This window comes from Mustelus asterias, chromosome 16 (assembly GCF_964213995.1).
Source record: "Mustelus asterias chromosome 16, sMusAst1.hap1.1, whole genome shotgun sequence".
In the NCBI taxonomy this organism is placed as follows: Eukaryota; Metazoa; Chordata; class Chondrichthyes; order Carcharhiniformes; family Triakidae; genus Mustelus; species Mustelus asterias.
The window spans coordinates 26324670-26348052 of record NC_135816.1 but is presented as its reverse complement, the minus strand read 5'-3'; the positions used below and the strand labels follow the sequence as shown (position 1 = coordinate 26348052).

General features: G+C 41.6%; 1 protein-coding gene across 2 annotated transcripts in view; it reads left to right on the top strand.

Annotated features, from left to right (window-relative positions):
• gabrg2 (gamma-aminobutyric acid type A receptor subunit gamma2) overlaps window positions 1-22695 on the top strand; it is a 127575-nt gene extending 104880 nt beyond the window's left edge. The window contains exons 8-10 of one of the 2 annotated variants that reach the window (XM_078231573.1): window positions 1867-2072; window positions 3236-3259; window positions 22184-22695. In XM_078231573.1, coding sequence (XP_078087699.1) covers window positions 1867-2072; window positions 3236-3259; window positions 22184-22459 — 506 coding nt within the window. In that variant the 3' untranslated portion in view covers window positions 22460-22695. The remainder of the gene's footprint in view (window positions 1-1866; window positions 2073-3235; window positions 3260-22183) is intronic. The other variant, XM_078231574.1, reaches the window with a different exon arrangement.
• The last annotated feature ends 688 nt before the right edge of the window (window positions 22696-23383 follow it).

The following is a 23383-nucleotide window of genomic DNA, read 5'->3' as shown; positions in this document are numbered from 1 at the left end:
AATCATGCTTGACGAATCTATTGGAATTCTTTAAGGATGTAACTAGTAGAATTGGCCGAGGAGAACCGGTGGATGTGGTTTATTTAGACTTCCAGAAAGCTTTTGACAAGATCTCAAATAGCAGATTACTATGTAAAGTTAAAGCGGGTGGGATTGCAGGTAATGTCCTGAGATAGATAGAAAGCTGGTTAGCAGATAGGAAGCAAAGAATTGACATAAATGGGTCATTTTACAATTGGCAGGCAGTGACCAGTGGGATCTGTGCTAGGGCCCCAACTATTTACATCATGTATTAATTATTTGGAAGAGGGAACTAAATGTATTATCTCCAAGTTTGCAGATGACACAAAGTTGGGTGGTGATGAGCATGAAACTGTTATTACAATTGTGAAATTCACTGTGACCTCTGGCATCTGCATGTGTGCAGAAATCCAGAAGTTACTGTCAGTGGTTTTCTCGTTGCTCTACTGGGTACGCTGTTGAAGTCTCAACAGCTGGAAATCAATTAGAAATTACTGAACTGGTGGGAAATTCTCTTTTTTCGTGCTGTAATATCAATGTTAACCCTCCCGCCCCCGTCCAAAAAAGAATTCTGCCTTATTAATGAGGTGTAACTCCTCCTGAAGAACCTCTCCGGTCCTGGCAAATCAATTTTATAATTTTGCTCTGTCTAAGTTTCCCATTATGATAAAAGATCTGTGGTTTTCACATATCATGAAAAATGTTTTCATTTCTGCTCCCATTCTGCATGTCCCAACCTTTATTTTTTGTTCTGTAAAATTGAAAAAAAAATGAAGGGTAATCAGTGCATTTTACTCCCTGGTTTGTTGTCTGTGAGAATTCTTCAATGTGATTTGCTGCTTACCCTGTTTGCTGACATCGCTGTTATTGGATGCTCAGTGTCAGATTCAATTTTGATTAGATTTGATTTGTTATTGTCACATGCTAGTATACAGTGAAAAGTATTGTTTCTTGCGCGCTATACAGACAAAGCATACCGTTCATAGAGAAGGAAACGAAAGAGTGCGGAATGTAGTGTTACAGTCATTGCTAGGGTGTCGAGAAAGATCAACTTAGTGCGAGGTAGATCCATTCAAAAGTCGGATGGCAGCAGGGAAGAAGCTGTTCTTGAGTCGGTTGACATGACATGACATCAGACTTTTGTATCTTTTTCCCGAAGGAAGAAGGTGGAAGAGAGAATGTCCGGGGTGCGTGGGGGTCCTTAGTTATGCTGGTTGCTCTGCCGAGACAGCGGGAAGTGTAGAATGGATGGGAGGCTGGTTTGCGTGATGGATTGGGCTACACTCACGACCTTTTGTAGTTCCTTGCGGTCTTGGGCAGAGCAGGAGCCATACCAAGCTGTGATACAACCAGAAAGAATGCTTTCTATGGTGCATCTGCAAAAGTTGGTGAGAGTCGTAGCTGACATGCCAAATTTCCTAAGTCTTCTAAGAAAGTAGAAGCGGGAAAGATCAAATCCAGACCGCAACGACCATTAACTCTTTGCAGGTGGCTTTCTTCAAATCAGCAACACGTTTCTTCACCACTAAATCCACACCAATATGTTTTAAAGAGGGACTACACTCCTACACAATAACAACAATGTATCAATTTTGGTTTCATGGGATTGAAATTATTTGCCAGATGACGTGTTTGTGAAAGAAATGATGTGATATATTTAAATTCAGTAAAATGCCATTACTAAAGTGCAATTTGTTTAAAATCAAGGAAATGTTAATGTGAAGGTGAAAGGCATAAACAAATAGAACCTTTCATTATCATTTCTCTGCATCAAGTTATAGTTTTAAATACTGAGTAAGGGAGTTTGATCACTTATCATTCTTCATGGTCTTACTTTCATTGCAGGCATCACAACCGTCTTGACCATGACTACACTGAGTACGATCGCTCGTAAATCCCTGCCCAAAGTTTCCTATGTGACCGCTATGGACCTCTTTGTGTCTGTTTGCTTTATCTTTGTGTTTGCTGCACTGATTGAATATGGGACCTTGCACTATTTTGTCAGTAACAGAAAGCCCAGTAAAGACAAGGACAAGAAGAAGAAGAATCGAGTATGTACCCTTATCATACTAATATTCTTAGACACAATTATTGATGACTGGATTTATAAATGTGATAAAACTATGCTGCACAATAGGTGTAAGCACAGTAAGTAGTCTCACAACACCAGGTTAAAGTCCAACAGGTTTATTTGGTAGCACGAGCTTTCGGAGCTTTCCGGAGGCACTCACTGGATGAAGGAGCAGTGCTCCGAAAGCTCGTGTTATCAAATAAACCTGTTGGACTTTAACCTGGTGTTGTGAGACTACTTACTGTGCCTACCCCAGTCCAACACCAGCAACTCCACATAATAGGTGTAAGGCATGGAAGCACTTCTTCGAAAGCTTTGTCATAGCTTCTTGCTGTAGCACTGACTCCGTCAAAGATTGTAATGCTGCACATTTTTTGAAAAGAAATATAGGTCACTATACTGAAATATAGTATATGTTTGGAAGGGAAATTTTCTTTGGGCGTAAATATGGCACATTTTGGCCTTCATAAGCCCTTGTTCTTCTTCCATTTAGAATGAAAATGTTGCCCATTTTATGAAATATGGTCATTTAATTAAATGATTTGTTCATCCTTTTCTGTGGCATTTTAGTGACCTAACCTTGGATCGCCATGAGGAACTGCAAAGTATGTGTTGTTAAAGTTTGCTCCCATCACATTCTAATTCTGTTTCATGTTTACACATCTACCAAACCTTTCGTTGGGCCTGAACCAGTTTTTACAATCTTTGACTTGAGAATTAACCAATGTACCTGTTGGCTGTTCATTGTACCAAAATAATTGTGTGTTAATCATACCATCATACTTTTCAATTAATGCATTCAAAATAACTTTTACACATTTATTACTTATGAGCAGCAATAAAAAATAAGGAAATGTACTCATGCACTGTGTAACTAATAAGATGCATTTTATGAGGTTTTCAACACCATGCGTTCAATTTCAAATGCCCGCAATGTATTCCATCCATGAATGTGCCAGATTATTCAGCATGAACCTTTGTTTCCTGTTCTACAATGAATTTATTACTACTTGTTAATTATTTGAGTTGAGTCTGCACTTCTTTCTACTGTATTTCCTGATTTTGTTTGCATTGTCTTCATAATATGTCCCTTTAAGCTTTCATTAAATATTTTTATTCTGTTTTGTTTTCTTAAACAAAAAGCTTCTTCGGATGTTTTCATCAAAGGTACTTTATATTTATTTTTACAATAAAAATAAATATATTTAATTTTTGAATATATGTTTGTTTCTAGAACAATGTTTATTGCTCGAATGTGTGTCCTTTCTGCCAGAGATGAGGTCTGTCTATGTCTATATTCACCAATGAGTTGATGTTATTACTATCACAAGGAAAATGTGTCTTTTCGCCTTTTGAGGTGGGGTTCAAAATAATTGGAGGTTCTTTGCTCAGTTTTACTTCTTTCTGCTTCCGATGTGCACCTTAAATAGCTGACAAAACAGGACAGGACGCCCAAACTTGCAACATGTTTCCAAAGCCCAGCACAGTTTTGGGGACATGGATGGTGTCACATAAAGGAAACTTCATAACCTTGCAAGTGTATTTCCCTATTCTTTATGTATCTTTGTGATTACACATCTATCACTGCAGCTGAACATTCTTCTATCTCCCATCACCATCCTCTTCCCCTCCCTGTGTGGCTATTTCTTGTTATCATTGTAAAGTGATACCAAAAAACCTTACTCAAATGTTTGACATTTTGAATATGGAACATAGAACAATACAGCATAGGAACAAGCCCTTCAGCCCACAATGTTAAGCCGAACGTGACGCCAAATTAAACTAATCTCTTCTGCCTGCCCTGGGTCCATATCCCTCTATTCCTTGCATTTTCATATGCTTATTTAAAAGCCCTTTAAATACCCCTATCATATCTGCCCCCACCACCACCTCATAGTGGATAGAAATTCTGATCTGCCAGTTAAAACCACATTTGAGTTCATATAACTTGCCTAATTGTATTAAGATTGTCCCTACTGTATCATTTATGTATTTATATTGATTTAGGAGGAGCTGCACTGAGCAGTGTATCATAATATATGCATGAAATCACCGGAAGTGGCATCAGTGATCGCTAGCGCGGGTAACTGTGCAGAGTACAGAAGCAGCCTGTACTGAACACACCTCGTTAATAAAACTCCTTTAGGTTTGTCAGCCTCCATGCTTCCCAGCATCAATCCTGCGGACACAACAGAGAAACTGGTGATGGGGACGTTGAATCGTTCTTGCTAGCCACTGGGGAGGAGGAAAATATCTTTTGAGAGAAAGGAGCTCTCCATGTGTTCCGGATAGAATGGGCTCAGTGGACATGAGTAACGATCGCCCTCCGAGGTGATTAAAGAGCGATTGCAGAAGCAAGAATAGAGCTGGGGGTGTGTAAATACAGGCTGAAGCTTGGGTTGTTCCCTGTTTAAAAAGAGAAATGTAAGGTAGCTGCTGAAAATACATTGCAAACTGCGCACTAGGTGGTCCTTCCATTAGGAAGAAAATGACAGGAGTTTTCAGTGCCGTGGGGCCCTTCGATGAAAATGTGAAGTGACGGAGCTCCGATGCTGAGCAGGTTCGAATATTTTGTGCAAACAAACAAAATAGCAGAAGATATTAAGTTCCCCACATTCTTGAACATAATGGAGAGGAAAAAAGCTTGATCTCTTCAGAAGTGTATTGCAGCCAGAGAAGCCAGGCACTAAGATATATGAAGAAATCAAAGAGATTCTGCAAGCCCACTATTCACCAAAGCCTTTAGTGATTGCAAAGCACTTCTGATTTCACAAACATGAAGAGATGAAAAAGAAGAATCGATTGTACAATTCATGGCTGTATTAAAAAAGACTTGCAGAGTACTGTAAATTTGGTGATGTATTAAATGATACAATTCGGGACTGACTGGTCTGTGGCCTAAGAAGTGAGGAAATACAGAAACGGTTGCTAACCGAGAGTAACCTTGCTCTAAAAGAAGCCATAGAAATTGATGTTCTGATGGAGCTAGCTGCGAAAGAAGTTGCTCAGTTTTACTTCTTTCTGCTTCCAATGTGCACCTTTAATAGCTGACAAAACTGAGTTTGAACATTTGGGTACACAAAATGTCAGCTGAAGCGAGACCTAAGAGCTTTGAAACTCAAACTCATACATGCCACAGATGCGCGAAGACAGGACTTTCAGCTGTGGGATGCTGGTGCAAGGATATTGAATGCAGAAGTTGTGGGGAACAAAAGGTGACATCAAGTGTGCCTGCTGGATCAAAAAGCAAGTGTTGAGCAAAAGTATTAAGAAGCAAGAGCAGAACAAAGCAACATGTAAACAGAACAAAAGAAAAAGCGTACATTCTGTGCAAAAAGTCTGAGAGAAATGAGATGTTTTGCAGTCTGAGGATGAATCGTCATTGAATGTGTTAGCCATTGCTGGTGCTATGGATAGATACTGGGTCACTCCACTGCAGGATGGACAGCCAGTAGAGATGGAAGTTGACACCGGACAGCAGTCTCGCTGTTGTCAGAGACTGTCAACAAACAAAACCTCAGACACATTCCTTTTGAAACCTTCAAAAATAGTGTTGAAGACATAACACTGATGATGTGATTCCATCAAAGGGCCACATTGACATAGCTGTACAACTGAATGGACAAACGGTAGATTTGTCTTTACCTATAGTATAGGACAATTATCTGGCATTGATGGGTCAAGCATGGTTGGAAAAGATTTGACTCAATTGGGCCGAAGTTAACTTGATGGCTGATGCAGAATCAGGTTTACAAAAATGCTCAAGAAACATGACAGCGTGTTTGATGGAGAGCTGGGAAGTAATGAAAGACATCACAGTTAAATTGAAGAATAAAGAAGGGAGCCCAACAAAAACAAGGTCGAAAGTAGAGGTTAACTTGGAATGATTGGTGAAGACGGGAGTCTTGAAACCTGTCAACAGTAGTGAATGAGCTCCACCTACTGTACCAGTTATTACAAAAGATGGATCAATACGGATTTGCGGAGATTTCAAAGTCAATCTAAATCCAATATTGTATGTAGAACATCGACCCCATATCAATGCCTTGTTTGCAGGATTGGCAGAAGGTCAAGCATTCAAAATTGACCTAAGTCAGGCATACCTACATATGAATGTAGACCAGCAGCCTCAAGAACCTCTGATGATTGTGACACATAGGTCAGAACTTTACCGCCCCGCTCGCCACAGGAATCGGAGCGGGCGAGGGGCAGACCATGGAAAGGTCCATTGACCTTGGGCAGGATTCTACTGTTTTGGGATGAGCAAGGCTGTAAAATCCCACCCATAAGGTTTTGTGTCAGTACCAAAGATCACCATTTGATATCATATCAACTCAGGCATTGTTCCAGAGAGCAATGGATCAAATCCTGAATGGGCTACGTGGAGTCCAGTGTTATTTGGATGACATCCTGGTTACTAGTAAAGACAAATGAGAACATCTTCGGGATCAGGATAACATTCTTCAAAACTTGGAGGACTACAGACTGAGAGTCTTCAAGGACAAATGCAAATTCTTTCAGTCTTCAGTCGAGTATTTGGGACGTGTGATAGATGCCACGGGCCTTCACAAATCTTCGAAGGTAAAGGCTATTATAGAGGCATCTGTACTTCAGAATGTTAACCAGTTGTAATCCTTCCTAGGATTATAGAACTGTTACAGAAAATTTGTTTCAAATTTAGTGATTATTTAAAAACCGTTGCATAGTCTGTTGTGCCAAAATAAGAAGTGGAAGTGGTCAGATCAGTGCAACAGTGTGGCATGGTGGCACAGTAGTTAGCACTGCTGCCTCATAGCGCCAGGGACCCGGATTCGATTCCCGGCCTTGGGTCACTGTCTGTGCGGAGACTGCATGTTCTCCCCGTGTCTGCGTGGGTTTCTGCCAGGTGCTCCGGTTTCGTCCCACAGTGCGAAAGACATGCTGGTTAGGTTGATTGGCCATGCTAAATTGACCCTAGTATCTGGGGGATTGGCAGGGTGAATATGTGGGGTTATGGGGATAGGGTGGGATTGTTGTCAGTGCAGGCTCAATGGGCCGAATGGCCTCCTTCTGTACTGTAAGGTTTCTATGATTCTATGCTTCTATGCTTTTGTGCAAGCCAAGGAGGGGTTGTTCAAACCTGAATTCCTGACACATTTTGATCCAAAACCACCTCCACAGTTCGTATGTGACGCATCTCCCTATGGTGTTGGGCAGGTGGTATCCCACATCGTGCCGTTGGGTGAAAAGAAACCCATTGCCTTTGCATCCAGAGCATTGAGCAAAGCTGAAAGTAACTATGCACAAATTGAAAGAGAAACCTGAGGAATTATCTTTGGATTAGGGCGATTCCGCCAATTCTTGTATGGAAGAAAGTTCACACTGTTGACAGACCATCATCCATTAACAACAATTTTCAAACCATACACAGGAATTCCATCACTGGCAACGGGTAGAATGCAGAGATGGGCATTGCTTTTTGTCTGCACAAACTTACACCATTAAGTATTGACAATCAAGTCTTCATTGTAATGCAGATGGGCTTTCTTGATTATGATTATCAAGTCGCTCATCAGCAAGTAGTTCGAGTGGAAACATCTTCTGCTTTGAAGAGATAGAACATACACCTGTCACTTAAGGACAAGATAAGAAGGAGACCCAGAGTGATCCAATGTTCTCTGAGATAATGGAGATAGTGCTAAGAGGCAAGACCTCAGAACCAAAACCTGACTTGAAACTGTACTCCACTAGAAGATTGGAGTTATCTGTATGGGCAGGATATTTTCTTTGGGGACTCAGAATAATCATTCTGTCACCATTGAGAAGATGAGTATTGAACAAATTACACGAGGGGCATTGTGGAATTGTGAGAATGAAGGAGATAGAGAGGTGTTATTCCTGGTGGCCTGGATTGGACACAAAAATAAAGGATAAGGCAGGAACATGTACTTCATGCCTGAAGGTGTGAACCCTGCCCTGTTAGCACTGCTACATTCTTGGGAGTGGTCGGAAGGTACACATTGACCTTTTGACTCAGGACCTCTTGAAGGAGACATGTTCCTAGTCACAGTCGATGCTCATTGAAAGTGACCAGCGGTCGTCATAATGAAGTCAACTTCATCAGAAAAGATGATTGAGAGATTAGGAGAAATCTTTAGTAGATTTTGCGTTCCTGAGCAATTAATGAGTGATAAAGGACCGCAGTTTGTCTCTCAAGAATTTGAAAGTTTCTTGAAAGAGAATGGTATACAACCTATTAGGTCTGCACTGTACCATCCTGCTACAAACAGATTAGTGTTGCGTTTTGTGCAAACAATGAAGCAAACATTAAAGGCTCCCAGGGAACAAGGTGTGTTGACCAAATGTCTATATCAATTACAACTCATGTATAGGAATACTGCTCAATGAATGACAACATTTTCTCCAGCATTACTGATGATGAAACAATTACATTCGACTTACTGAAAGCTTCAAAGGTGAAGGAAATCATCCAAAAGAAACAACAAGGTCAGATCGAACAGTGGGGAAACAAAGCTAAACATCGTGTCTCCTGCCAAGGACAAGAAGTTCTGGCTAGGAGCGACTACAGGAGTTACTGCCACAATCATCGCAGAGACTGCACCTGTCTCATATACTGTCCAGACCTGGGATGCTGTCTTCCGGAAGAGGCATGTGGACCAGCTATTGGTGGGGAGAGCTGATCCATTGGAGATACAATCTGCAGTGAATCCAAGTTCAACTCTATGAGGTTCTGACCTGAAATCATGACACCGACAGAACCAATTGAGGAAGACAACTCCTGAATTTCAGACCAAGCACAGAGTCAACCTCTAGTTACAGTGTTGACACTCATCAAAACAACCATTGGCGACAATTGTAAAAAGCCGAAAACACCCCACAAGTTACAAATAGTGTCAAGAAGCAGACACCTGATGTCCATTGGCAACCACTCAGAGAATGATGACCTCCAGTCCGTCTGACTTATTGCTTATTGTTGGATTATTCTTCATGTTGTACCTGTTTAAATTTGTTGTAGACGTTCAATTTAAAAAGGGAGGAAATGTTATGTATTCATACAGATTTCGGAGAAGCAGCACTGTAACTGCACTGAGCACTAGCAGGATGGTACAGTGCAGACCTAATAGGTTGTATACCATTCTCTTTCAAGAAACTTTCAAATTCTTGAGAGACAAACTGCGGTCCTTTATCACTCATTAATTGCTCAGGAACGCAAAATCTACTAAAGATTTCTCCTAATCTCTCAATCATCTTTTCTGATGAAGTTGACTTCATTATGACGACCGCTGGTCACTTTCAATGAGCATCGACTGTGACTAGGAACATGTCTCCTTCAAGAGGGAAAATGCATGACATCACCGGAAGTAACATCATCGATCGCTAGCGTGGGTAACTAGAGTGCAGAGTAAAGAAGCAGTCTGTACTGAACACACCTCATTAATAAAGCTCCTTTAGTTTGTCAGCCTCCATGCCTCCTGGCATCAATCCTGCGGACACAACAATAACCTCCTTGATAATTGACTCCAGCATTTTCCCTATGACAGATGTTAGGCTAACTGGCCTGTAGCTTCCTTCTCTTTGTCTCCCTCCTCGAACCGAGGAGTTACATTGGCTATTTTACAAACTGATGGGACCTTTGCAGAATCTATGGAATTTTGGAAATGCCCATACAGATCTGTGGAAGAGGAGCCAGAAATGGGGGTAAATGCCCAACCGCTATTGGCTATTTAATTGAAATACGCAAACTTCCATATCAAGGCAATGTCGATCATGGTTAAGGACCTGACAAGCCATGCAATTTTTGCAGAATTTTTCAATTGTTTCAAGTCTGGCCTTCAGTGATATAAACGAACAATTAAATTAGCCTAAGATTAAAATAATACATGTAAGGAATAGTTTAAATTAAATTATGATAATTATGTAAAATACGAAGATGTAATTGCAATTTTCAAGCGTGTTTCAGTACATTTCATTTCAAATTAAATTACCTCTGAAAACTGTTCTAAGCTGAAGCACCACAGTGGTAAAAATGAATCTAAGATGTTCTTCATTTTAAGTATGGTGGACTCCTTCAATTTTGGGAATGTTTTGTTTTCAATAGACGTAGTGGAAGTATGATAAAGTCATTGGATTGATTTTTGACCTGATACCAGTGGAGATTGCACAGGCAAAAAACCACGTGGATTGCCAGCCAATCTTGACAGTCAGTATTTCATATGTTGCTACAAACAGCCCATGAAATGGTTGCACTATAATCTTTACAGCCTTCTGCATTAAAGTGCCCATTTCCTTTATCATTCAGCAGTACCTCTTAAACTGTTGCTGACACAGAATGCCCATCTTTTCTGACAGGTTCCTAGCATCAGATTATATAAGCTCAGAGATATATAAAATGCTTTGACTGCAGCAAGCCCCGCATAATCATCTGTCAAACAAAGTGGCAAGCATTGCTAATAGTGCCCTTGTTAAATAAACATGTGTTTGAACAGACCAATCATAGAATCCCGACAGTGCAGGAGAAGCTTTAAAATTTAGAGTTTAGAAGGATGAGGGGAGATCTTATTGAAACTTACAGGATACTGCGAGGCCTGAATAGAGTGAACGTGGAGAGGATGTTTCCACTAGTAGGAAGAACCAGAACCAGAGGGCACAACCTCAGGCTAAAGGGACAATCCTTTAAAACAGAGATGAGGGGGAATTTCTTCAGCCAGAGAGTGGTGTATCTGTGGAACTCTTTGCCGCAGAAGCCTGTAGAGGCCAGGTCATTGAGTGTCTTTAAGACACTCAAGAGGTTCTTGATTAATAAGGAGATCGGGGTTTTGGGGAAAAGGCAGGAGAATGGGGATGAGAAAAATATCAGCCATGATTGAATGGCGGAGCAGACTCGATGGGCCGAATGGCCTAATTCTGCTCCTATGTCTTATGGTCTAAGCCATTTGGCCCATCAAGTCCCCAACAGAGTATCTTACCTCTCCCCCGCTCTATCCCCGGAACCCCACACGTTTCCCATGGCCAATACACGCAACCTGCACGTCTTTGGAGTGTGGGAGGAAACCAGAGCACACAGAGGAAACCCACACCATCATGGGGAGAACGTGCAGACTCCACACAGACAGTCACCCAAGGTCAGAATTGAAGCCAGGTCCCTGGAACTGTGAGGTAGGAGTGCTAACCATTGTACAACCTTGCCGCCCTATGTTTCCATCATAATTTCACTTCACCTGACCAACAGAATTTGAAGAAATAATCATTATGTGCTTTAAGAAACAAAGTCATTTCTTTCACTGAAAAGAAGTTTATGGCTTGCAAACATAAATCTTATGGAATAAAATCACACCAAAACCGGTTAGCGAGTCAATTAGCTCTTTTTTTAAGAGGCTAGGCGAATAGGTCTGCATTAAATTCAGGAGATCAATATTTTAAAGACTTTCAGATGCCCAATGTAAGATTATAGTTCATTCCCATTGTAACCATAACAATGGTATATGTGGAATCAATGGATTTAGTTTAAATGCTAGTTCAAAAGTCTGTAAACCATTGCTTTCAGAAGTCAGAGACATTTTCCAGAATTTTATTATTTGGGAAATCCTGTCCATGCGTTTTGCCTCAGTCAGCATAATAAATAATTTAACGATTGTCCACCATGATTCAATAATAGATATTACACCAGGAATAGGTCCCGTTTATTAACTTGAAAACACATTTTATGAAATTATATCACAAACCAATAACAGCCCTTTGAATGTTTTTTTTTCCCTCGACTTCACACGCCTCTGTGGACTGATTGACTTTTATCAGTCTGTAATCTCTAATGTTCCAAGGTAGTTAATCTCCTTTTGTGCTCTGAATCATTTAATCAAATCATTCACTTCACAGAAACAATCAAATTCACTGTCTCAGTCTTTTAATTGTGTCATTATGCCAAGAGCTTAGCTTTTGAGAGACGTGCACATTAACAAATCTCGACGATGTACCTCTTCTCGAGGCTTTGGACAGAGCAATTGATGATACCTTACAACCTAATGAGATATATTTTTGTCTTCACTACCTGGGTGGTAATCTGATGGAATGGGTCATTCATCCTTTATATAACCCACCGGATTTTCTTTCCATAAAGAACTGTAGAGTAGATTTTCAATTTGCTTCAAGGGCATAAAGCTTGCATTATGAATCAGCAGCCCACTATTTTCATTTCCACAAATAACGCTCTCTTGTTTTTATAACAGTCAGGAATTGAAAGCTATCTTTCTGTCTGGGTGGCCAAATTAAAATCTACCTGTATGCTTTTAAACTCAATGGCCGGAATTTTAATGTCCCGCCTGCCAAGGGAATCGTTGTGGGTGAGAGGCGGACCATGGAAAGGTCCGCTGGCCTTGGACAAGATTTTACGGTTTCAGGATGAGCGAGGCTATAAAATCCCACCCACTATCTCTTTTCTAGGCCAAGCCTTCAACAGGCTGTTAAAGTTATGTACTATATTCCAACTAGAAATGAAAAGTTAAGATGCCAAACGATCACGACAAATGTTAAGATTTAGGAAGGTTAGGGTGTAATTTTTTGGACTTAGTCCTTGCCGGAATGGGAACCCAATTTACAAATGGGTGAGTTTAGCTCTGGCTCTTTTACTCAACCACAGCATTCAAATCCCACTTTCACATGAGGGAAGTGGACTGGATGACGCGCCCATCCTGTCAAAGGAAGGATTTCTAAATAAAAGGACACGGATCACAAGAACGTAGCAGCACATAAATTTTTGTGATTGTACAGCAACCACAGGAATGGTGAGGAGACATTGGGAAAGCTGATCCCCAGGTCTCTCACACTTATCAGGAGGCTCTGCTGCGGGATTTGAGAGATTGTGGCAAGGTTAGCTCTTTCAAGGATGGGAGGAAGAGGACAACCTCTCCAACCAAGCAGGAACAGATGGAAGTGGCCAAGGAGGTCAACAGCATAAGTGTTGACACTCCAACTAGAGACAGTGCACCCAGAGGATCCAGGACCTCAGGAGGATGAGAAAGGTGATTGACATTATCCTTCAGCTGTCAAACCCCACACTCTGATTTTCCCAGCATTCTCCTGCACAGCACTGCTCAGAAGAACTCACCATGCAGCTCCACTCATTCTTCTCTCTCCAGGCACCTCCTCACATCCCCAACTGAGATGTTACCATTCACACACATCGTATAGTCCTCTCAATTCCATTCACCAGTCACCGTACACAAACGTTGTCCTTCGCTCCTCTCTACACAAGCCATTACGAACACACACACAGTGTTCTGCTTTCATCCCATGCAGGAGCACATGTCTTGGTGAGAAGCATTTCCTTGCTGCCTGCCTTCACCATATCTTTTAGAAAGCTTATGCAGCTCCACCTTGTACCTCTGATGAGCGTAGGAGTCACACCACTGCCAACAGCCCCAGCAGCAGAAGGAACAATGCCAGCAGCAGCACCAACTGCCTTCTCCCCAGTCACATCCTCCGTCACAGGAGAGAAGCAGAGATTCAGCAAGTGGTGGCCCTGCAGGTACCTTGCTGGCCAACTAAACTCTGAAGGAGATTATATTCCAGGAAGCTTTAAATGACAGCAATGACCCACCAGGATAGCCTGGATCTCTTGGTGCTCAAACTTATTGAGAGAGCTGCAGACTCTGCCTGAGACAGCTTCATTCCAGCTAGATCTTGGTATCCACCCCTCACCTCCTAACTCCCCAAGTCTATCCAGATTCTACAAGGCACACATCAGGATTGTGAAGTAATATTGTCCTCCTGCCTGGATGGGTGCAGCTTCAACAACACTCAGCACCATCCAGGACAAAGTGGCCTGCTTAATTGGCATCCCATCCACAAACATTTATTCCCTCCACCATTGATGCACAGTAGCAGCAGTGTGTACCATCTACAAGATGCACTGCAGGAATTCACCAAAGCTCCTTTGACAATACTTCCCAAACCCACGACATCTACCATCTAGAAAGACAAGGGTGGCAGATACATGGGGACACCACCACCTGGAAGCTCTGCTCCAAGCTATCCGCTATCCTGACTTGGAAATATATCACCGTTCCCTCACTGACTCTGGTCAAAATCCTGGAACTTCCTCTCTATAGCATTGTGCTTGTACCTACACCACATGGATTGCAGCGGTTCAAGAAAGCAGCTCACTACCACCTTCTCAAGGGCAATTAGGAGTGGGCAATAAATGTTGGCCTGGCCAACAATGGTAGCATCCCATGAATGGATTTGAAATAATATCTGTCAAGCAGTGAGAGCATTCTCTGAGGGAAGAATTGCTTTCGCACAATAGTTTCTCAATGGCCATGGCTGGAGCTCGTCACTTTTACTGATCAAGGCCTCTGCAGCTTGTCAGTTTCACGAAAGAAGCTTGTACTATTGTGCACTCATCTTGGTAACCCATCCGAGTTGCTGACAATTGTTTCAAATTAACTCGGCACTGATTAAAAGGACTTGGATAGCTTTTATCTCTTAGATCATAAGCACAGGTCATAAGTGGCAAAGAATTTGTGGACACATTTCCTCTAAGCAACCCCATGACAGTTACAATTTTCAAAAACTTTGCAAAATGCATTTTTAATTTATGCAGTGCAGCAGCTTAATAAGAAGGACATAAACAGCTAGACCCGCTGTAAAAATTGAACTGATCATTAATTTGAAATGAGCGATTGGAGAAATTCCGAGCCCCTAATTTCTAGCTCAGTTGGACTGCCTTTGCCTGTTTCCAATCTGAACAACGCAACCATCGCTGAAGCATCTTTAGGAATTGTTTCCTTTTCCTACTCCTGCATTGTTAAAGTGAGAATGTCCTGAAGATCTATTCTAAATACCTTCCTCTTCCTCATTTGCATACCACCCCCTTGGCAATATCAACTGCAGAGACGGGAATCAGCTTTTACACATGCACGGATAATGCACAGCTCTACTTCACCACCACCTCCCTGGGTCCCTTCTCCACCTTTGTGCTGTCAGCTAAATAACAGGAAGATCTAAATTGTTGTCTTCTGCACCAGGGCAATGTCCATGGATGGGATTTTCTGCAAAACCCACAGCGTGTTTTGCGGAAACGGCCCACCATTGGCTGGTGGCAGGACCTTCTGGTTGCACCATTGTTAATGGGACGCTCCTCTCACCACCGAGAAACCCATGGCGGGGGCTGCTCCATCAGTGGGCCCAGAAGATCCTGCCAGCATGAACAGCTGGAATGTTCAGGCCCGTTTCAACCAACTCCGCCCATTGCCATTGACTTAGGTTGAAGCAAACATTTTGCAGCCTCACCACCTTGTTTTATCCTGAGTTTGTTTCTAACCTGACATTCCTACATCACAAGAAACACCTAACTTCCACCTCCACCCCATCAATAGATTAAGTTCATGCGGGGGAGGGTGGGAAATGGAAACCATTTTTCATGTCCTTTTCACCAGGTGATTTGATTCAATACTTCATTTCACCCAGAACTTTGTTCCCTATTTGCTATCCCGCACTAAATCCTGTTTGCCCATTCCCCCATCCTCATTGACCCACGGTTGTTCCCCCGCACCCATCCCCATAGCATTACAGATCATTCCCATCTGTATATTATAATACATCCATCATCTCTCTTCTCACTATATCTATAACCTCTTCCAACCCTTCATTGACTTTGTATCCATCTCAGTTTACTCCATTATTTGCAGCTGTGCATTAGAATCCCTAGAGTCCAGAAAGAGGCCATCCGGCCCATCGCGTCTCCACTGACTTTCTGAAAAAACATGCCACCCAGAAACTCCCCTCTGCCCTACTCCCGTATCCCTGCCCATTTACCATGGCTAATTCACTTAATCTGCATATCTTTGGACACTAAGAGGCAATTTAGCATGGCCAATCCACCTAACTTGCACATAGAATCATAGAATCCCCAGAGTACAGAAGGAGGCCATTTGGCCCATCAGGTCTGCACTGACCACAATCCCACCGAGGCCCTTTCCCCATAACCCCATGTATTTACCCTGCTAACCCCCCTGACACTAGGGTCAATTTAGCATGGCCAATCAACCTAAGGCACACATTTTTGGACTGTGGGATGAAACCGGAGCACCCAGAGGAAACCCACGCAGACACAGGGAGAAAGTGCAAACTCCACACAGACAGTGACCCAAGGCTGGAATTGAACCTGGGACCCTGGCGCTGTGAGGCAGCAGTTCCAACCACTGTGCCACCATGTCACCCTTTGGACCATCTAGGTTCCATGCTTAGGATTTCCTTCAGTAAATCACTGTGCTTCTTCATATCGCTCCAAATTCCTATCTACAGCAAATCAATAATGGGGAGAGATCAATCGGTAAATTATTCAAGCGAAAACAGGATGTTTATTTTCAGGAGCACTCATTAGCTCCAAAAATGTTCTGGGATGTTTTTCTGTGATAAGTGCATTATAAAAATGTTTGTTTAAATCATTTTACATACACGAGTTCCCATTGAAGTGCAATTACTATTTTATTGTAGGATTATGACAGGGATGGGAGAAGTACGCTGTTAATTCCAGCCCCACTTCCCAACAGGTCATAACAATAGATATAAATTCACTCACCAAAATGGCTAATTGTTTACCTTTGCTGCTGCTATGCTCAGCATAAAAAAGCCTTTAACCAAGTTTCTTCAATAAACATAAAATAATTGATCTACTGTAAAAGAAACTCTTTAAAACAAGTTGCAAGACGGATTAACACACAATTTGTAATTTGGAGGTATATCGAATTTCCCCTTCTTTAAAAACAGATATCCCAACACGTACCCACATACAATCACAAAAACAGGACAAAACAATCATGGGGCGGGATTTACCATGCAACCGGACGTGTGTTTCATGGTGGCAGAAGGTGTCCTACCATTGGCCGGTGCCAGAATCTTCTGATTCCAGTGTTGCTAACGAGCTATCCTGTTGAATGCAGCCCTTGCCTCTGTGAAACCCATGGTGGGGGTGTGCTGTTGGCAGGACCGGAAGATCCCAACGGCATGAATGGCTGGAAAGTTCCTGCCATGGTCTGTGTAGAGGTTGAGAATGTTACTTAAAAAAAGGATAAAGTTCAAAAAGATCTCAATGCTGTTGATCTAGCAGGATTCTGGCCACTTTAGATCTTGGAGTCCTTTCAGGTGAATTTTTGATGACTCTTGTTTGTCACAACTTTGCCGACTTAAAAAATACAGATAGGATTTTGAGAATTTTCTGACTGAAGGTTAACTCACTCTGAAATGCATGTAACACAAGGGTAGTGATGGCGAGGGAGAGAAAAAGAGAATCTTCCTTTTGCAGCCTTCTCTCAAGGCACATGACCATTCTGACTCAGTTCAAAATGAATAAACCGTTCTGAGAATACTTCTCCCAGGACAGGAATTTTCAACTAATCAGTGCGGGTTTTCTAGCATAGCAACAGCAGTTCCTTTTTAACTCAGATAAACAAGTAACACTTCTCTCATCAATGTTAAAGTTTATTTAGTTACAAGTAGGCTTACATTACCACTGCAATGAAGTTACTGTGAAAATCCCCTAGTCGCCACACACCAGCGCCTGTTCAAGTACACTGATGGAGAATTTAGCATGGCCAATGCAGCTAACCAGCACATCTTTAGGACTGTGGAAGGAAACCAGAGCACCTGGAGGAAATCCATGTAGACACAGGGAAAACGTGCAGACCCTGCACAGACAGTGACCCAAGCCAGGAATCGAACCTGAGTCCCTGGCACTGTGAGGCAGCAATGCTAACCACTGTGTCATGCTCAGGTATCCTAGCTGGATATTTAGATGTTGACCTGTGGTTTATTGAAAAATGAGGCATACTCATAGCCCAGAATTAAACTTGTAGACTTTTAGTGTCCAAAATGTCTCCAATTTTACAAAAAGCATGTTCCTCCAGTAGTTAAATACAACAGCTAGTGAACACAGTAAGGAAAATAGCAATGAGGTGCCCTTTTTGGTAGTGTGTATGAATCATAGAATCATAAAATCCCTACCGTGCAAAATGAGGCTATTCGGCCCATCAAACGTGCACCAAAACAATCCCACCCAGGCCTTATCCCCGTAACCCCAACTATTTACCCTGCTAATCCCCCTGACACTAAGGAACAATTTAGCATGGCCAATCCACGTCATCCACACATCTTTGGAGTGTGGGAAGAATGTTGGCCAGAGCAAGATGAAAACATTCTGCCTTTTTAAAATCGTAACTGTGGGATATTTAACATGCACCTGAATCACCAGGAGAAATAGATAGGACCCCAGTTTAAACATCTAATAATATCTAATAGTGTGGCGACTAGGGAAATTTCCCAGTTACTTCATTGCAATGTTAATACAAGCCAACTTGTGACAAATAAATAGACTTAAACTTAATATATGCTTTAATGAAACCTACCTCCTACTCATCACTTCATGGGCAAGTATGTATAAATGGATCAAACTGCATTATATCAATGCACCCCATGGCTGAAGATACTGCTTTTAAAACTGGAGAAACTAATGAAGGAGATTTTCTCCAGCTCCTGAAACTACAAAAGAGATTATGTACAGATCCTTATTTGCATATCTTAATAATTGAGAGAATATCAGACGCAGCATAGGATAATTAAATGCAAATTTTCTTGACAAATGCATAAAATACTAACCACCTGAGTTCAGTGAATGGACTTTCTTAGAGCTGATGAGTGTTTCTAAAAATAAAAATTTTGGATCTTTTGATTTCCAGTGAATCTATCTCTGCCTGTCTATCCCCACAGTCAATTTGTTTTTTTCCTGCTGATTTTCCAGAATCTCTGAGCAACCTGATCAAGTCGATCTATAACTTACAAAACGTCTTGAACTCTTACCCTTCCCATTGGGTAATGGGAATTACCACCTTTTCTCAAACAAGTCAATCTCGTAGCATTAATTTCATTTGATTCTCAGTTTAGGTAGAACTAACGTAATGACTTCAGCTTTTATCTGATTATTAACAGTGCCTGAAACCAGCAATCCATAATCCATAATTAAAAGCATTCCTAAAATACATTTATTACATCGGAAAGTATGAAAGGCTTTTTACCTGGGCTGTGTGATATTATAATGAATGCATTGTAGGAAATTTCAGTATTACCGCAAAATGTGATTGAAACCCACTTGGGAAGGTTCAGAACCTCTGTATTTTATTTCAAAATGTAATAGCATATCATTTAAGTTTCTCAAATAGGTTTATTCAGGGTGCTTCATTCCTCGTGGGAAGCTGTATTTATAAGTGGATTATGTTTGGGAATCAAGGCTGTACTACATCCTTATCACCAAGCTGTACTCCTGTTCGCACTTCTTTCCCACTAGTGCACAAGAATGCAGAATCACTTCTATTATACCACAGTCTGTGCAGTACAAGTGGACAAAACTATAAATTATATGCTTTAGAGGTGGGAGAAACATGAAGTATTATTGTGCAGCCCGAAAGGCACTGGGACATAAGGGAAGGTCATAGAGTCATAGCGCTTTATAGCATGGAAACAGGCCCCTCAGCCCAACTTGTCCATGCCGCCCTTTTTTTTAACCACTAAGCTAGTCCCAATTTACCGCATTTGGCCCATATCCCTCTATACCCATCTTACCCATGTAACTGTCTAAATGCTTTTTAAAAGATAAAATTGCACCCGCCTCTACTAGTTCCTCTGGCAACTTGTTCCAGATACTCACCACCCTCTGTGTGAAACAATTGCCCCTCTTGTATCTCTCTCCGCTCACCTTAAACCTATGCCCTCTAGTTTTAGACTCCCCTACCTTTGGGAAAAGGCGTTGACTATCTAACTGGTAGTCAACATCTGAAGGTGAAATGCATTTCAAACTATGAGACAAAATAGGCGATGGTGGAGGCTAAGCCATTTTACACGTTGCTCAATTTTCTTTCCCATTGTCTGGTGTACAGTCAATCTCACTCTGCTTGTAGTGAAGTGAGGTACTGCTACGAAACCAAGAGCTTTCCCTTGTTGACCGTTGAGTCGGTGCAGAAGACGATAAACTCTTTGGCCTTTGCAAAGAGGGCATTGATCAGCTGTCAATCGTTTTAATTCAGCTGTGAACCGCAGACTATGGGATGTGGCTAATGTCTTCTGTGACAGATTGAAAGGGTTCAGTGGTATAAAGATACATGGCTGTGGTGACTTTGAGGGCCATTGGCACAGCGTATCACTCAGTCTGGTTGGCAGGTCTGAAGCTTCGTGGCCCATAGTTGGCTTTTGGTTAACATGGTGTGTTGGTCCCAATAATGTCATCAGGCAACATCTTCACTATTTATATTTGTTCCTTTCTTCTCTAGAGCAGACAGCTTTCCCCTCTGGTTAAGGGGAGGAGGCAGAAATATCAGGAATGTAGCCAATCCCTACCTGTCATATTAAGCTCTCACTGTGTGAGGATTATTAAACTAAATACCTATGAGTGACACACATGATTCGTTATGCATCTCTTCAACAGGCATTGGAGGCCAAACATAGAAAGCTACGCAATCTCTTTCAAGTATTATGATCATGATCTGATAAGTTTAAGCAGAGATGACATTACTGCACATGTTTATTGTTCAAGCAATTCTTCATGCATTCGTCCTATTATTTTATCTTAATCTGGTTTACAATTTTCAGCCTATTCTCAATCTGTGAACTAAAGTACCCTCTGCTCCTATCATCCAGAATGCATGATTCAAGATACTGTAGTTACCAGCCTCATATAACTTAAGTTAACTTTAGCAGAATCAGAGGCGTAGTGGTAATGTCACTGGACTAATAATTCAAAGACCCAGGGTAATGTTCCAATCCAACTATGGCAGATGGTGGAATTTGAATTCAATAAAAATCTGGAATGAAAAGTCTAATGATGATCATGAAACCATTGTTGATTGTCATTAAAAACCCATCTTGTTCATTAATATCCTTGAGGGAAGGAAAGTTGCCGTCCTTACCTGCTCTGGCCTACATGTGACTCCAGATCCACAACAATGTGGTTGGCTCTTAAATTGCTCCCTCAACTGCAATTAGGGATGGGCAATAAATACTGCCCAGCCAGTGATGCCCACATCCCATAAAAATGTTTTTTAAAAAAGATGCAACCTTTGATTGAAGAAGTTCATGTATGAATGCATAATGGGATTGTACTACATTCCTGTATATTCTATTTTACAGTGGTTCTTGTAGAAAGAGCAAAAACTCTTGTAGAATATGACCAAAACACCACATGGCAAAAGAGCTGCCTACAGAAATCCCACCAGCCAACTTGGGAAGTGACGGGTGTTAGTGGCAGCAATTGGAAGGGGTGTGTACAATCTGAAGTTTGCTGTCTAATTGTTGGGCGTAATCACCACATGTTTATGACTTGATACTAATTAATACTTGAATTTAACACAGATGGCATCTCATTGAAAGGACGCAGCTCTAACAATACAGCATTCCCTCAGTATGCCCAGATTGAAAGGATAAGTGTTCTCGTTGTAGGAGCACGAACAAAATCTTATTTCGAGTGTGTGGATATGTGTGAACAGCTTAGACTTACAAATCATCCAATATTTAATATTATCCTGCGTGTTTTCTCCAAGTTTGGGGACAAGGCAAATTGCCAGGTACAATCGAGGAAATTTAATCCGGTGTCGAACCTAAACCATGCATGATATAAAAATGCTTGATACTGGACACCTTCCTCAGCAATGACACCCTCCATCTTAAAAGAGTGGCACGGTGGCACAATATTTAGCACTGCTGCCTCATGGCACCAGGGACCTGGGTTCGATTCCCAGCTTGGGTCACTGTCTGTGCTGGGTTTGCACGTTCTCCCTGTGTCTATGTGGGTTTCCTCCGGGTGCTCTGGTTTCCTCCCAAAGTCTAAAAGTGTATTGGTTAGGTGAATTGGCCATGCTAAATTCTCCCTCAGTGTACCTGAACAGGCACCAGAATGTGGCGATAGGGGATTGTCACAGTAACTTCATTGCAGTGTTAATGTAAGCCTACTTGTGACACCAATAAATAAATACGTGCACAATTCCTCTTTTGAGTGTAATTTTTTGTTCACAAAAACCAAACCAAAGTTTTTTTTTCTTGTAATGGTTATAGGCGCCTACTGTGGATATCCGCCCTGGATCATCTGCTGTCCAGATGAACAATGCCTCACACCTGCAAGAGCGGGATGAAGAGTACGGATACGAATGTCTGGATGGCAAAGACTGCACCAGTTTCTTTTGCTGTTTTGACGAGTGCCGCACAGGAGCGTGGAGGCAGGGGAGGCTGCACATCCGTGTCACCAAAGTCGACTCGTATGCTCGTATCTTCTTCCCCACAGCATTTGGTTTATTTAATCTGGTCTACTGGGTAGGCTACCTTTATCTGTAAATAGAGGGAGCAGGCAGAAATATAGGCATTTTCTGCTGTTGGTCATTAAAAGTCACATATAAAAATAGTTAATTGGAAAAATGTTGTAAATTTTAAGCATGTCTTACACAGATTGGTGATTGAAAATTCAGTGCATGTTTTTAATTTCTGGGCCAAAATAGCAATGGATTTTTTTAAAAAAATTCTGTGTTTTTGGAGGACTGTATTATAAATGAAGCGTGTGGCAAGCCAAACTCAATGGCCTATCTGTTTTCTTGGCTCAAAAATCAGCCGAAAAGCACTTTCAGAGTCAGATTTGCACTGGAGTCAGGTTAATGGATACCTATGGCTTTGGAACATTGCTTGGCACTACGTTTTTCTGAAGTAGTGGGCAAAGAAGTGAAAAAGTCCGAAACAAACTCATCTATCTATGATTTATTTCCATTGTGTTGTGTATTCTTTGTGATGATTTGGGCAACTGCTATTAGTGAATAATATTGGAACAAATTCTTAAATGAGTGGATATGATGGAGCCTCATTATGGCAAGGTTTACAGTCAAAAATGAAAATGATAACCAAAAGAGAAAATGCTGAAAAATCTCAGCAGGTCTGGCAGCATCTGTGAGGAGAGAAAAGAGCTGACTTTTCAAGTCCAGGCGACCCTTTGTCAGAGCTTTGACAAAGGGTCGTCTGGACTCGAAACGTTAGCTCTTTCCTCTCCTTACAGATGCTGCCAGACCTACTGAGATTTTCCAGCATTTTCTCTTTTGGTTTCAGATTCCAGCATCCGCAGTAATTTGCTTTTACCGAAAATGATAAAGTGTGCAGAGCGCCTGTTAACGAATCCAGAGAAATGACGACTTAACAAGGAGGGGTCTTTCATCAGAACTGAATAAGGAAAGGAGAGAAAGTTGCATTATTGTATTACATCTTCAGATGCTGGCA